Source organism: Pristis pectinata, chromosome 29 (genome assembly GCF_009764475.1).
Source record: "Pristis pectinata isolate sPriPec2 chromosome 29, sPriPec2.1.pri, whole genome shotgun sequence".
Lineage (NCBI taxonomy): Eukaryota > Metazoa > Chordata > Chondrichthyes > Rhinopristiformes > Pristidae > Pristis > Pristis pectinata.
In genome coordinates, this window is record NC_067433.1 from 14551641 (window position 1) to 14566512 (window position 14872).

Here is a 14872-nt window from a genome sequence, read left to right on the forward strand (position 1 = left end):
TTTCCAGGACTGCCACGTGTTGTTCCTCTTTCCCCCTAAGGGCGGGTATGAACTCCCCTGGGACGACCAGGGGTGCACCGTACACGAGTTCGGCTGATGAAGCGTGGAGATCCTCCTTGGGGGCAGTGCGTATGCTGAGCAGGACCCAAGGAAGTTTGGTGACCCAGTTAGGACCTTTCAGGCGGGCCATCAGGGCTGATATCAGATGGCGGTGGAAATGTTCTACCAACCCGTTTGACTGAAGGTGGTAGGCTGTGGTGGTGTGCAGCTGCGTTCCTAGCATGTTCGCTAGTGCAGACCATAGGCTGGAGGTAAACTGGAGCTTCCGTCTGAAGTGATGTGGGCCGGAACACCAAAACGCGAGATCCAAGTTGTGAGCAGCGCCGGGGGCGCAGGAATCGGTCGTGATGTCTGAGAGAGGGGTTGCCTCTGGCCACCTCATGAACCAGTCCACGATGGTAAGGAGGTACTGCGCTCCTCTTGAAACTGGCAGGGGACCAACGAGGTCGATGTGAATGTGGTCAAACCTTCTACGGGTAGGCTCGAACTGCTGTGGCGGGACCTTGGTGTGTCCGTTGGATTTTGATGTCTGGCAGTGCGGACAAATCTTGGCCCACTCACTGACCTGTTTGCGCAGGCTGTGCCAGACAAACTTGCTGGCGACTAGTCAGACAGTGGATCTGATGGACGGGTGCCCCAACCCGTGTACCGAGTTGAAAATGTGTCTCCGCCAGGCTGCAGGAACTATAGGGTGGGGCTGACCGGTTGCAACGTTGCATAGGAGGGTCTGCTGACCTGGGCCAACTACAAAATCTTGGAGCTGCAGGCCTGAGACTGTGGTTCTGTAGCTGGGCAGCTCGTCGTCGGCTTGCTGTGCGTCAGCCAGGGCCGTGTAGTCTACACCCAGGGACAGGCTGTGGATGGTCGGTCTGGAGACCGTATCAGCAATGACATTGTCCTTTCCAGAGACATGTTGGATATCCGTTGTGAACTCGGAAATGTAGGACAAATGTTGCTGCTGGCGGGCTAACCAGGGATCGGAGATCTTAGAGAAGGTGAAAGACAATGGCTTGTGGTCAGTGAACGCGGTGAAAGGCCTGCCTTCTAAAAAGTACCGGAAATGCCGGATTGCCAGGTACGGCACTAGTTTGAGCTCGGGTGGCCTAAGGTGCCTGCTGAAAAACGCCAAGGGTTGCCAACAGCCTTCGATTAGTTGTTCCAGTACCCCACCGACCACAGTGTTGGATGCGTCCACCATGAGGGCAGTTGGAACGTCTGTCCTGGGGTGTACCAGCATCGCGGCATCTGCTAGGGCTTCTTTGGCCTTAACGAAGGCAGCCGCGGCCTCGCCATCCCAGGCGATGTCCTTGCCCTTGCCAGACATCAGCGAGAACAAAGGGTGCATGATACAGGCTGCCACAGGGATGAACTGATGGTAAAAGTTGACCATCCCAACGAACTCCTGCAAGCCTTTGACTGTGTTGGGATGGGCAAAATGGCGGATAGCGTCTACCTTGGCGGGTAGGGGTGTTACTCCCTCGCTGGTGATTCTGTGGCTGAGGAAATTGATAGAGTCGAGTCCGAATTGGCACTTGGCCAGGTTGATAGTGAGGCCGAAATCACTGAGGCGGGAGTACAGTCGGCGGAGGTGGGAAAGGTGTTCTTGGCGGTTACGGCTGGAGATGAGGATGTCATCTAAATAAATGAACACGAAGTCCAGGTTGCGGCTTACTGCGTCCATCAGCTGCTGGAAGGTCTGTGCGTCGTTCTTAAGGCCGAATGGCATTCGAAGGAATTAGAAGAGGCCGAATGGAGTGATAAGCACAGTTTTGGGGACGTCGTCAGGGTGGACCGGGATTTGGTGGTATCCCCGGACGAGGTCCACCTTGGAGAAGATGTGGGCCCCGTGTAGGTTTGCCGCGAAGTCCTGGATTTGAGGGACGGGGTAGTGGTCTGGGGTGGTGGATTCATTCAGCCTGCAGTAGTCGCCACAGGGCCTCCACCCACCAGTGGCTTTGGGGACCATGTGCAGGGGAGAGGCCCAGGGGCTGTCTGACCTGCGAATGATCCCCAGTTCGTCCATGCGGCGGAACTCCTCCTTCGCCAGGCGGAACTTGTCTGGAGGTAATCGTCGTGCTCGGGCATGAAGGGGTGGCGCTGTCATAGTGATGTGGTGCCGCACCCCGTGTTTGGGCATCGGATTCGTGAACTGAGGTGCCAGAACCGATGGGAACTTGGCTAAAAGCTTGGTGAACTTGTTGCAAGACAGGGAAATGGAGTCCAGGCGCGGGGCTGGTAGGCTGGCTTCTCCCAGAGAGTAAGTTTGGAAGGTTCTGGAGTGCACTAGCCGTTTCCCTCGCAGGTCGACTAACAGGCTGTGGGCCTGGAGGAAGTCGGCTCCCAGGAGTGGCTGGGCTATGGCGGCAAGGGTAAAGTTCCAGGTAAAATGGCTGTCGTCGAATTGTAATTGGACTGTACAGGTACCGAAAGTCCGTATCATTGTGCCATTTGCGGCTTTGAAGGCAGGACCCTGTTGCCTGCTACGAGTGTCGCAGCCGGTCGGGGGTAAGACGCTGACCTCTGCTCCAGTATTGACAAGGAAATGACGCCCGGAAATTTGCTTATCCCAAACGAATAGGAGGCTGTGTTGGTGGCCAGCCACCGTAGCCATCAGCGGCAGCTGGCCCTGGCGTTTCCCTGAAACTTGCAGGGTGGGCGGCATCGACTGGCCTCCGCGCCCCACTTCTGATGGTAAAGACAGCTGGTCGTCAGTGTCGTCATCTGTGTTTCTGGGGTGTGGTCACTCGGCTGCTGGGACTGGTTTAGGTAGGCGTTGGGCACGCGGTCTGGTGATTTGGCCAACGGACGAACTGCTCTCGCGTTTGGCCTTCCACAGGACATCTGCCCGGGCGGCTACCTCACGTGGGTTGCTAAAGTCGGCGTCAGCCAAACAGCAGGTGAATGTCGTCGGGCAGCTGTTCGAGGAAGGCCTGTTTGAACATCAGGCAGGGCTTGTGCCCCTCAGCCAACGCCAGCATCTCATTCATCAGGGCCGATGGAGATCTGTCCCCCAGGCTGTCAAGATGAAGCAGGCGGGCGGCGTGCTCACGACGGGAGAGGCCGAAGGTCCGAATTAGAAGGTCCTTGAAAGCCGGGTACTTGCCTTCCTCTGGAGGAGACTGGATGAAGTCTCCAACCTGGGTGGCTGTTTCCTGGTCCAGGGAGCTGACCACGTGGTAGTACCGTGTGGAGTCAGAGGTGATCTCTCGAAGTTGGAACCGGGCTTCGGGCCTGGTTGAACCACATGCGGGGCCGAAGTGTCTGAAAGGTGGGCAGCTTGAGTGCCACTGCATTGGCTGCTGCGTTGTCGTTCATTGTGTGGGTCCAAAATCTGTTTGGACCGTCAGGGTCACCAATGTAGCGGCTGCTACCGCGATGTGAGAATAAAGACACGAGTCTGCAAGCTGTGGAACGAGACTGATTTATTCACCCGCCTTGCGTGGGTCTTTTAAGCGGCGTGGTTCCCGCCTTCCGAAAAAGGAAATGACGTACGTGCTATGTCATTGAAATCTTTTTGCGTGCGTGGGTTCTCCCCCATCGTTCGGGGAAGACGAAGGCCCAGAGCCATCTTGGGCCCCGCCGCTCCGACAACGCGTGCCCTGACCGCTGAGCCGGTTCGCCTGAGCGGACGGTGAGTCGCCACATATTATTGTTATTTGAACTGAGATTGCAAGAAATGTTGGGAAAGGTTTGACCCATGCTGTACCCAAGTCAAGTGACTCTACTTTTACTCTCTGTGTGTCCCAGGGACAGGACTTGACTCCAGCTCTGATATTTGATAAGTTGTTCTTGGACATTCACTGAACTTGATAACAGGTGCCAGGAGAAACAGACAAGGACATATGAAGGTTTCTGGAGTGCCGTAGTAAAGCAGGTTTTACCCAGAGACCAAAGCTGGGACGCTTAAAGTCCAATGCAGAGAAATGCACTTTCTTTCTGCTTTTTGCTAGGGTAAATATAAAGTTTGAACCTTTGATTACCCTGCTTCATGCCTGGGCTCATAGTCCTGAGGGTGGTACTGAGCAAACTCGTCCCTGTGATTCCAGTGATGCAATTTAAATAATTCGAGATAATTTTGAGTCAAGGCCAGTTGGAGGCATGTCTAAAACAAAGTCACGTGAAAGCTTCAGAAATTGAACTTGTTGAATGTACACCAGCCATAATTGACCAGACCTCAGTCCCATTATATCCATGTGATCTCACGATGCAAAAAATAGCCACCATTTGCCCCAGATACAGTTACAGAGTCATATAGCCCTTTGGCCCACTGAGTCTGCGCTCACCGTCAAGCACCCATTTACACTCATCACTTACTAATCCCATTTTATTCTTCCCACCTTCCTATCAATTCCCTCCAGATTCTACCACTTGTCTGCACTCTAGGGGCAATTTATAGCAGCCAATTAACTTACCAACCCATGTGTTTGGGATGTTGGGAGGAAACTGGAGCAGCCGGAGGAAACCCACATGGTCATAGGAAGAACGTGCAAACTCCACACCTACAGCCTGTAGGTCAGGAGGGAAGCTGGTTCACTGGAGCTCTGAGGCAGCAGCACTGCTAGCTGTACCACTGTGCTGCAGTCTTCTAACTAACGTACCAGTTTGGAATGGGGGAAAGGAGTTTTGGGATTGTTGTTGAAAAACCTTTCTTCCCCACTCTGGGAATCCCCTCTCAGTCAGTTTAAACCCTTCAGGCATGAACTGCTTGAGCAAAAGAACCGCAGTTCCTGCCCTGTGAGGAGCAGTGTGCAGGCTCTGTGAGAGAAGGGCCCTTCTTTGCTTCTTCCCCACATTATTCTGTTCCCTTCCCAGGAGAACTTTGCCTGTCTGCTATCCTCCCATTTTTAAAGGGGAGGGACGGCAATAGACATATCAATATAGAAGAATAAGTAAACAAGAAGTTGTCAGATAGAGCCTTCATTAAACAAAAATATTCCACTACCATTCACATTTTAACTGCATGCAGCACAATAACTGAGGCATGGATTTGAAGTAATGGGTAAGGGAAATGGAGGAAGGCCGGGAAAAATGATTTCACCCAGAAAGTGCTGGGGGCCTGAAGCTCACTTCCTGAGATGAGAACAGAGACCCTCAAAACTCGGACTGACACTTGATGTCCCTGCCAGGCTACGCTCTGAGTTGGAGTGTGATTGGCTTCAGCTGCTCTATTCTTCCAGCATGGACACCATGGACTGAATGGCCTCATTCTGTGCCGCCACGCCACGACACCTGCAGGCAACTGCCAGTCATGCTATGGTATTGAGAATGGATGATTCTTTTCCCCTGGAACTTCTCGTACAGCCTAATAATTGGTAATTGGTTTATTATTGTCACATGTGCCAATAAAGAGTGAGAAACTTTGTCTTGCATGCCATCCATGCAGATCATTTCAAAACGTAAGTACATCAAGGTAGTACAAAGGGAAAAGCAGTAACAGAATGTGGAACATAGTGTTACAGTTACAGTAACAAGAAAGTGCAGTGCAGGATGACAATAAGGTGCAAGGGTCACGACAAGGTACATTGAGAGAACAAGAGTTCATCTTTATTGTCCATTCAAGAGTCTTATAACACTGGGACAGAAGCTGACCTTGAGCTTGGTGGTAAGTATTTTCAACCTTTTGTATCTTCTGCCCGATGGAAGGGGGGGAGAAGAGTGAATGACCAGGGTGGGAGGGGTCTTTGCTTACGTTGGCCACTTTCCCAAGGCAGTGGAAAGTGTAGACGGAATCAATGGAGGGGAGGCTGGTTTTTGTGATGGACTGTGCTGTGTCCACAACTCTCTGCAATTTCTTGCGGTCCTGGGCAGAGCAGTTGCCGTACCATGCCCTGATGCATCTCGATAGATATTCTGGACTGGATTTGTAGAGGGCGGCTAATAAATGTATTGGTCTTGTAAACCTCAGCTACAAGGCCTTGGGCCCCACAAAATGGATTTGCACATTTTTGGGACCACCTCTCTGCTAGCTAGAGTGAGACAAGAGTCAGGGGTTGGGTGTGGTCGGGAAGCATGGTCTAGTTGGGGCCTATGGTTGGGAATTAGGGGCCAGGGTGGAAACAGGGTGATGAGTGTGAATGGATTACTGGACTGATCTGGACCTGTGATCATGAGGGACGTGGTCATGAGATGGTGGGGTGAGTGTGGGGATCAAGGACCGGGACTGAGGACTAGAGGCTGTGGTGAGGTGGGGTGGGGAGCAGGGGGAGTTTGAGAATTGCAGATTCAGACCGAAAATCACAGAGCAGCAGTGGCTGGGCAGAGAATCGGGATCAAACATCTGCGTGCAGAAAACTAAGTTTCAGGACTGAAGGTGGTCTGGAGATCATGTGGTCCCAGGAATGGCCAATGATTGTCGCTCCCGGGACAGTGTAGTCTGAGCTACCCAGCAATGTTTCAAAGGGAGCACAGCTCATGGGCTGACATCATCCCATATGCCCTGAAGCAGAAAGTATTGGTGCATTTGCAACCAGGTCAACTTCCACTGATGTGAAATGACCCAGATATGTTCTTTTTTGCTTTTTTCCTGTAAAAAGAAAAGTGATTTCAACCTCATAATCTAGGGAACAAAGCAGAATTATGTGATTAAGTTTACAGGAAATATTTTCCTTGAAGTATAATAATGTCCACAATATGTCAAGCTTTGATCTCCTGCACTCTGAGCAGCAGATCTTATCGATGCATCTTTGCAGAAAGCTCTGAAGAATTGTGATCAGTTACTGCCTGCTTTACTTTTCATGAAGTTCATTCTCCTACTATCCAATCCAAGAGCTCACTCACATACATAAGAAAGTCTTGTATTTCACAACCTCAGCACATCCCAAGGTGTCCTTTCTGGTTAAAGAAATGGTTTTCAACTGTTGTCATTGCTGTGAGGCAGGAAACACAGCAGCTAATTTTGTGCACAGCAGACTCACATTAACAGTGATAACATAAATGAGCAGATATTGGTTGAGGGTTAAGTATTAGCCCCTGGGCAGAGGGTAATAACTCCTTTGCTGCTCTGCAAAATCTTTAACACCCAATGTGAGGAGCCAGAGGGGATCTTGGTTTAACATCTCATCCAAATGTCAGCCCTTCCTTCAATGTAGCATTCGTTTAGTGGACTGCATATATAGTGGGAAACATTCTGTGAAACTCTACCTGCAGCATTGAATGCAACAGTACATAAGAAGGCGTATTTGTAAGTGTACACCTCATGTTCAACATATGGTTTTCTCCCTTAGCTCCCAAACATGGAATGAGATAATACTGTGATCGAGTACATTTTGTTCCCTGTGTTCTCCAAGAGTCCATCCCTCCAACAGGCCACTCAAGAGTTCTGCAACTTTCATCAGCACATTTGTTTTCATTTTATTTCTGATGGCAGTGAGTCCTGGAAAACTTCCTTTGGTTTAACACTCTGTTCACCCCTGATCAGGGGCTCAGTGCACACGGCAAATGAAAGCAAAATATTGTGACGCTGGAAATCTGAAATAAAACCAATATGCTTGAAACACTCAGCAGTTCTGGCAGCATCAGTGGGAGAAACCGAGTAAACATTTCAGACGGAAAAAGAGGAAGATTTGTACTTCTATACTGCCATTTCAATCTAATTCAGGATATCCCAATGCACTTTACAACCTGTGAACTATTTCTGAAGTGCAGTCACCATTGTAATGCAATATACTTGATAACCAATTAGTTCCCTGCCACTCCAACAAAGTTAATTTGAGATCCCTTTGAACCTGCCAAAGGCCCCATCTTGGTATTTTTATAGAAAGCAATGGTATCTCCTCCAATCACCCCACATCCCTCCACCAGTTGTCCTCACTAACATTTATTGTTTAAACAATATCTCCAAAAAAGCTTATGTCATCACATGGGATCAATTGAATGTACTTCAGAAGTAGTCTATTGGCTGCAGAGTGTTTTGGGGCATACTGAGGTTAAGTCAAGTGGAGTTTACTGTAGCAGTGTGATAATGACCAAGTAATTGCTGAGAAATCCAATGTGCCCTGCTGTTTATTTCAGCCAGTGAATTTTATCTGTAGGGGAGAGCAATATGGGTCATTTTCTGGTTGTCTAGGGTTAACCTGCCATTTAACTCAGGCTTTCAATGGCTTTAACATTCACTATGGAACATGGAATTGCACGCGATCTAAACATTGAAACGGACCATTTGGCCCATGTGGATTTTGGCACCTCCTTCCCACCCTTCCTCATCTCCCTTGAGCAAAGTAACCCCCGGTGTCCCGATACCTGTATCGATTCTCTTTGCCTCAGCTGCTGCCAGTTTCGTCATCCTGCTGATCCATTCCGGCAATTGACCCACTGCCTTATTCCTCAGGGTGGGAGTTGTTCTTTGACCTGAGGAGCATTAGTGTGGATCCAGTGTCCACATGTGGAAGCAGGCTGTCACCCAGTGAAGTCTAGTCCATTCCTTCACACCCACAAGCTTAATGTCTAAACCCACCAGCCAGCCAAATGGTGGGAATTCAAAGTTTTCATAAAGTCAATTTGAGATCCCTTTGACTCTGCCAAAGGCCCCATCTTGGTATTTTTATAGAAAGCTGAGGTTAAATCAAGTGGAGTTTACTGTCATGTGCACAAGTACAGTGAGGTACAGGTACAATAAAAAACTTGCTTGCAGCAGCAACACAGGCAAGCAGGTACAGACAACACACAGGATATAAGTTATGCCTAAATTATACATAAAATTATACCACATAGTGAAAACAAAGACTTCGCAAAAGCAAGACCTTAGTGCAAAAAAAACCAAAGATACAATCAAAAGCAAGTCCTTAGTAATACGAGAGGTGGTCTGTTGCTGAGGTAGGGTCAGGGTTCTGCAGGTAGGTTCAAGAACCTGATGGTTGTAGGAAAGTAGCTGTTCCTGAACCTGGTGGTGTGCAACTTCAGGCTTCTGTACCCCCTGCCTGATGGTAGCAGCGAGAAGAGGGCATGGTCCAGAGGGTGGGTATCCTTGAAGATAGACGCTGCCTTCTTGAGGCATCAACTCCCATAGATGCTGTCAATGCAAGGTGCTCTAGAAATGCAAATTCCAAGAAAGATATTTTAAAGCTCACCTTTGAACCTCAGCTGAGACACCTATGGCATGATGTGAAAACTGGTTCTGGCAACCTGCCCGGGTAAATGGAAGTTTTTCCTGATGAGCTGTAAGACTTTGATTGCAGCGTGCATCCCACATTGCCACCTTTTCCAAATGGAGCCATTGGATAACAGTGAGCTATTGGGACTGTGTCCTGTCCCTAGGCCAGGGGAACTGATCCCATTTTGTTAACTCATTAAAAGGCCGTTCCAGTTCGTTTTTCTCTGATCCTGTTTCCCTCCATAGCCTTGAATAAGTAAGAGACTCAAGATAATATATTTCACCCTCTTTCTCTAGAAAACTGGCAGCTTGGGGCAAACTCCATCATGACTTGGAAGCACGTCACCGTTCCTTCAACCTCACTGGTTCTAAATCCTAGAACTCTTTACAAACAGTACCTCACCAGACAGACTGGAGCAGTTCACCTTCTCAGGGCGACATCGCCAATGACACCCACAGCCAATGAATGAATGGAAGGGTTCTCTCCACAATACCATCATAAAAAAGGATCAAGATAGCATTTCTGTATAAAAAGAGCAGTTGTGCTACCTTGGTATATTTTCTGATGTTATTGCAGAGCGAACACATCGTAAAGTGGCTTTCCTTTCATTCATTTACTGGATGTGGATGCCATTGGCAAGGTTTGGAGAGGGAAATATGGATTCTGCCTCTTTTCCTCTGGGCAACGCTTTTTGAACATTTGCTGCCTGAAAATTAGAAAGCAGAATTGCAGATAATTGTAATCAGAAAAATTCCAGTCTGTTGGAAGGACTTGAGTTTTATATTCAGTAATGACAGTGAAGGGATTAAGAAGTGTTTGCTTGTGGGAAAGACAGCTGCTCAGAGGCAAAGTGAGCCCAATAAACTGGGAGATGATCACGTGGAGACTGCGTGGGAAAGGGGAGAGCCTGCCAGCCCTCATTTAAACTGGAAATCAGTTGTTCCAGAAGTGCTTGACAGTGATTGGTCCTGGAACAACGTGGCCCACTTTCCACTGCAGTACTCCAGAGGAATGTGAAGTATTGTCTCAATACTTTTAATGACATAGAAGAAGACTATTCAGCCCATTGACTCTGTGCTGGCACCCAGGGAAGCAATCCTTTTAGTCCCCTTCCTCTTTATTTCCCTATACCCCTTCAATTTATTCTCTCCCAAAATGCCCGCACACTCCTCTTTGATTCCCGTTGCCAATAGCCGACACAAAGATGTTAATTTACTGGGGCCATCCAACCCAGCAGCATGTCTTTGGGATGTGGGATGAAACTGGAGCAGCCAGGGGGAACACCTGCAGTCACAGAGGGAACGTGCAAACTCCACACAGACAGTGCTTGAGGTTAGGTATGAACCAGGATCCCTGGAACTGTGAGGCAGCAGCACTACCTGCTGCACCACTTCTCTGTCCTTTCACAGAGATAGAGACACACAGGAGGATCATTCTGGGATTTATTGGGGTAACATGAAATAATCCAGAAATTGTCATTATCACATTTCAGTCCAGGTAAAGTTAATTTTCATTTGAATAAAACAACATCAGTGCAATTGAACTTGCAGCCTTCAGCTTCCTTTCACTTCCACCACATTCATACATCCCCCTGCCTCCTGAATGTGTTTCTGTGCAGTGTTTACGCAGGAGTACACAATATATTTGGGCATGGTGGTGCAGTGGTTACACCATTAGTGAAGTGGTGAGTAAAGTTTCAGATGCTGTACCACTGTTTGGAGAAATTGAGTTGTTTCTTAAAGGTGTGCAATTTTAAAAAGGTCCCCTGAAGCTGTGGGCAAGTTGCTAAAACACAACTGATTGGCCAACATTCCCGAGGGAACGCAACCTGTTCCCTGTTCCTGATCCAGGTCCACATGTGAGTCCATGCCCGCACCAATGTGCCTGTGCGCAGTGTCATCAACCTGGAACGGGTGCAGTAAAGATTCACAAGGGTGTTACTGGGACTGGAGGACTTGAGGTATAAGGAGATGCTGGACAGGCTGTGACTGTTTTCCCTGGAGTATAAGATAAGATAAGATAAGATAAGATATCTTTATTAGTCACATGTACATCGAAACACACAGTGAAATGCATCTTTTGCGTAGAGTGTTCTGGGGGCAGCCCGCAAGTGTCGCCACGCTTCCGGCGCCAACATAGCATGCCCACAACTTCCTAACCCGTACATCTTTGGAATGTGGGAGGAAACTGGAGCACCTGGAAGAAACCCATGCAGATACGGGGAGAACATACAAACTCCTTACAGACAGCGGCCGGAATTGAACCCGGGTCACTGGCGCTGTAAAGCGTTATGCTAACCGCTACACTACCGTGCAGGCTGATAGGTGACCTTATAGAGGTTTATAAAATCATGAGGGGCATAGAAAATATGCATGGCCACAATCTTTATCCCAGGGTAGGGGAGTCTAAAACTAGAGGGTGTAGGTTAATGGCGAGAGGGAAAAGTTTTAAGAGGGACCTGAGGGGAAACCTTTTCACACAGAGGGTGGTGGGTATATGGAATGAGCTGCCAGAGGAAGCTGTAGAGGCAGGTACAATTACAACATTCAAAAGACATTTAGACAGGTACATGGATAGGAAAGGTTTAGAGGGATATGGGCCAACCACAGGCAAATGGGACTAGCTCTTGGTCAGCGTGGACAAGGTGGACTGCAGGGCCTGTTTCCGTGCTGTTGAACTAATTTATGACTCTATGACTCTTCACTGCACTTTGAAGTGACTCGCCAGTTCACTTTGTTGTATGGAAACTGTCCCTGAGGTTCAATAAGGCAGCACCTCATTTCGAAAAATGAGCAGTAAATCTTGGTAATGCTGTGGATCCCTTAGGGTGTCCTGAAGGTGAAAAAAAATGTTAATTTTGTGATGGATTGCTGTCCAACAGCAATCATTTTCCTGAGGACCTAGTAACCCAAGCCGATTGTAGGAATGTTGTCACGCCCCTCCTCCTCTGTGCTCCATAACCCTTCAAGATATTGGCACTCCTCCAAAACTGGCATCCTGTGCATCCCCAGATTTATTTGCTGCCCTACTGCCAGCCTTGCCTTCAGCTGTCTGGCTCCAAAACTCTGAAGTTCCCTCCTAAATCTCTCTGCCTCTCTGTCTCTCTTCCTCTGAAACACAGCTTCAAACCTCCCACTTTAACCACATCTTTGGTCACCTGCATGAATATCTCCTTATGTGGCTCAGTGTCAGTTTGTTGATTGATAAGTCCTTTGGATGATTTTGGTAGCTGAATGGTGCTACATAAAGGCAAGTTATTGTTAAAGTTGATGAACCATCTGGTTCCACAGAGCCCTTCATTAAAGGTTCTTCCATGTGCCCACTACATCAAACCTTGTGAATTTGAGGCAAAACTTGTCTAACATGTGCAAAGTCCTGGGTGTTTGAACAAGAAGTTTATTCAGGGCAGCAGTCAGGGTATTAGACACTCGGAAATGAAGGATTTAGAGGAGATGGAAAGAAAATGTAGTCAGGTTGTGGATCTGTGAATAAGCATGGCCTTTGTCTATCCCATGTACTCGTGCAGGCTGCTAGCGATTTGGTGCTGAGGGGAATTTTCCCAAGTTTGGTGCTGAGATTTCTTCTGTTACTCATTTGGTCCAAACCTTGGAGTCTGATATTTGGTGTAATCTCATCAGTGTTAAGAAAAAAAAGCAACTGCGGTTGGTATGTCACACCACCGCCTGATCATAAGGAGTTGTGACTCTACATTCCTACTCCCATTTCTCTAAGCACCTCCCACCCCCAATCCATGCCAAATCAGGGAGCGTTTTGCTCTGAGGAATCTCTGATTTAATCTCTTTCCCTATCATAGACTCATTTCCTCTCAAACCCTTGGACATCATGTACAGCAGAGAAAATGGTTATAATCATGCCATAATCTGAGTTTGAAAGAATGAGAGGTGATCTCATTGAAACAGAGAAAATTCTTACTAGGCTTGCATGGTAGGAGTGGGGATGATGTTTCCCCTGGCTGACGTCCGTAGAATCAAAGATCACAATCTCATACTGGGCCAACCATTCAGGACAAAATTGAGAAGGAATAGCTTCATCCACAGAGTGTTAAGTCCTTGGCATTCTTGACCCAAGAACATTGTGAGTATATTCAAGGCAAGGATTGATAAGCTTTTGCATGTTAAGGGAATCAAGGAACATGGGATTAGTGCAGGGAAATGAAGAAGGTATATGGCATGGTTGCCTTCATCTGGCAGGGCAATGAGTACAAGAGTTGGGATGTCAAATTACAGTTGTATATGACATTGGTGCGACGGCAACTGGAATATTGTGTGTAGTTCTGGTTGCCCTACTATAGGAAGGATGTGATTAAGCTAGAGAGGGTGCAGAAAAGATTCACAAGAATATTGGAGGGTTTGAATTACAAAGAGAGACTGGACAGGCTAGGACTGTTTTCGCTGTAGTGAAGGAGGCTGAGCAGTGACCTTATAGAAGTTTATGATATCGTGAGGGGCAGGGAAAAGGAAGATGGTCCAAGGGTAGGGGAGTCTAAAACTGGAGGGCATAGATTTAAGGTGAGAGGCGAAAGATTTAAAAGAGACCTGAGGGGCAAGATTTTCACAGAGGGTGGTGGGTATATGGAATGAGCTTCCAGTGGAAGTGGTAGCAGTGGGTACAGTTACAATGTTTAAAGGACATTTGGACAGGCACATGGATAAGAAAGGTTTAGAGGGATATGGGCCAGATACAGGGAAATGGGACTGGCGCGGATAGACATCTCGGTCAGCATGGACAAGTTGGGCCGAAGAGCCAGTTTCTGTGCTGTATAACTCCATGACTCTATTGCTCTTATGGGCAATTGGCAGAGATTACACGGATGTGAACTTGGTTAAGTTAGTAATGGTTAGGAATTGAATTACACTTGTGGGGCGATGGAAGGGAACATTCAAAAGGGAAGTAGATAAGTAACATTGGCAGAGTGGGAAAGGGTAAGGCTAATGTCCAGTTCTTCAATGGGCTAAATGGTCACTTTCTGTGTTATAATGCCCTACGTGTTTAATGCCCTCTGGCTTGCTATCCTACAAACTAAAGCAGGTGTTACAAGTGGGGGAAAGAGTGCCAAGTGCCATCTAATAACAATCTTGTTTTTATTTCCAGGAAGCGCAGCAGCACGTGGAAGACATTCGTATTAAAGGGGTCTTCGGACCCTCCAGGAGGAGCTTGCCTGTGACCGAGGGTTATGTGGAGGTTAAGCAGGACGGGCAATGGAAGCAGATCTGTAGCACGGCCTGGACGGAGCTGAACACCAGGGTGACCTGCGGCATGTTCGGATTCCCGGCGGACAAAAGCTACAATGCCAGAGTTTACAAGTAAGGAGGAAGCTTGGGGTCACTGGAGTTTTCAGTGTGATGTGGAAGAGCATGCAAATCACAGGAGGACGGGTATGCATCTCTCCCCCCACACACCTCCTGCAGGATTCTGTGGCTGTACCTTACTGGTAGGGTGAGAGACTTTATGTGGGAGTGTGGGATGTTGTGTGTGGCTGTGGAGAGGAGATGGAATGACTTCGGCTACTGTGCAACTGAAATAATGCCTTCCACCCCATTTCATGACATGTCCATTCAGAATAAGGACTCTCTTTGCTGATGAGTGCAAATGGTTTCTGCGAGGATCTTATGTCAGGTGTAGAGCAGAGAAACACACCTTTCAGCCCATCTGGTGGCTTCCATTGTATTTGCTGTGTTATATCTTCACCCTATCAACATGTA

General features: G+C 48.1%; 1 protein-coding gene across 1 annotated transcript in view; it reads left to right on the plus strand.

Moving 5' to 3' along the window:
• The window catches only part of LOC127584193 (lysyl oxidase homolog 2-like), a 93253-nt gene that overhangs the window by 43419 nt on the left and 34962 nt on the right, over positions 1–14872 (plus strand). Inside the window, exon 4 of the mRNA XM_052040786.1 lies at positions 14262–14473. Coding sequence (XP_051896746.1) covers positions 14262–14473 — 212 coding nt within the window. The remainder of the gene's footprint in view (positions 1–14261; positions 14474–14872) is intronic.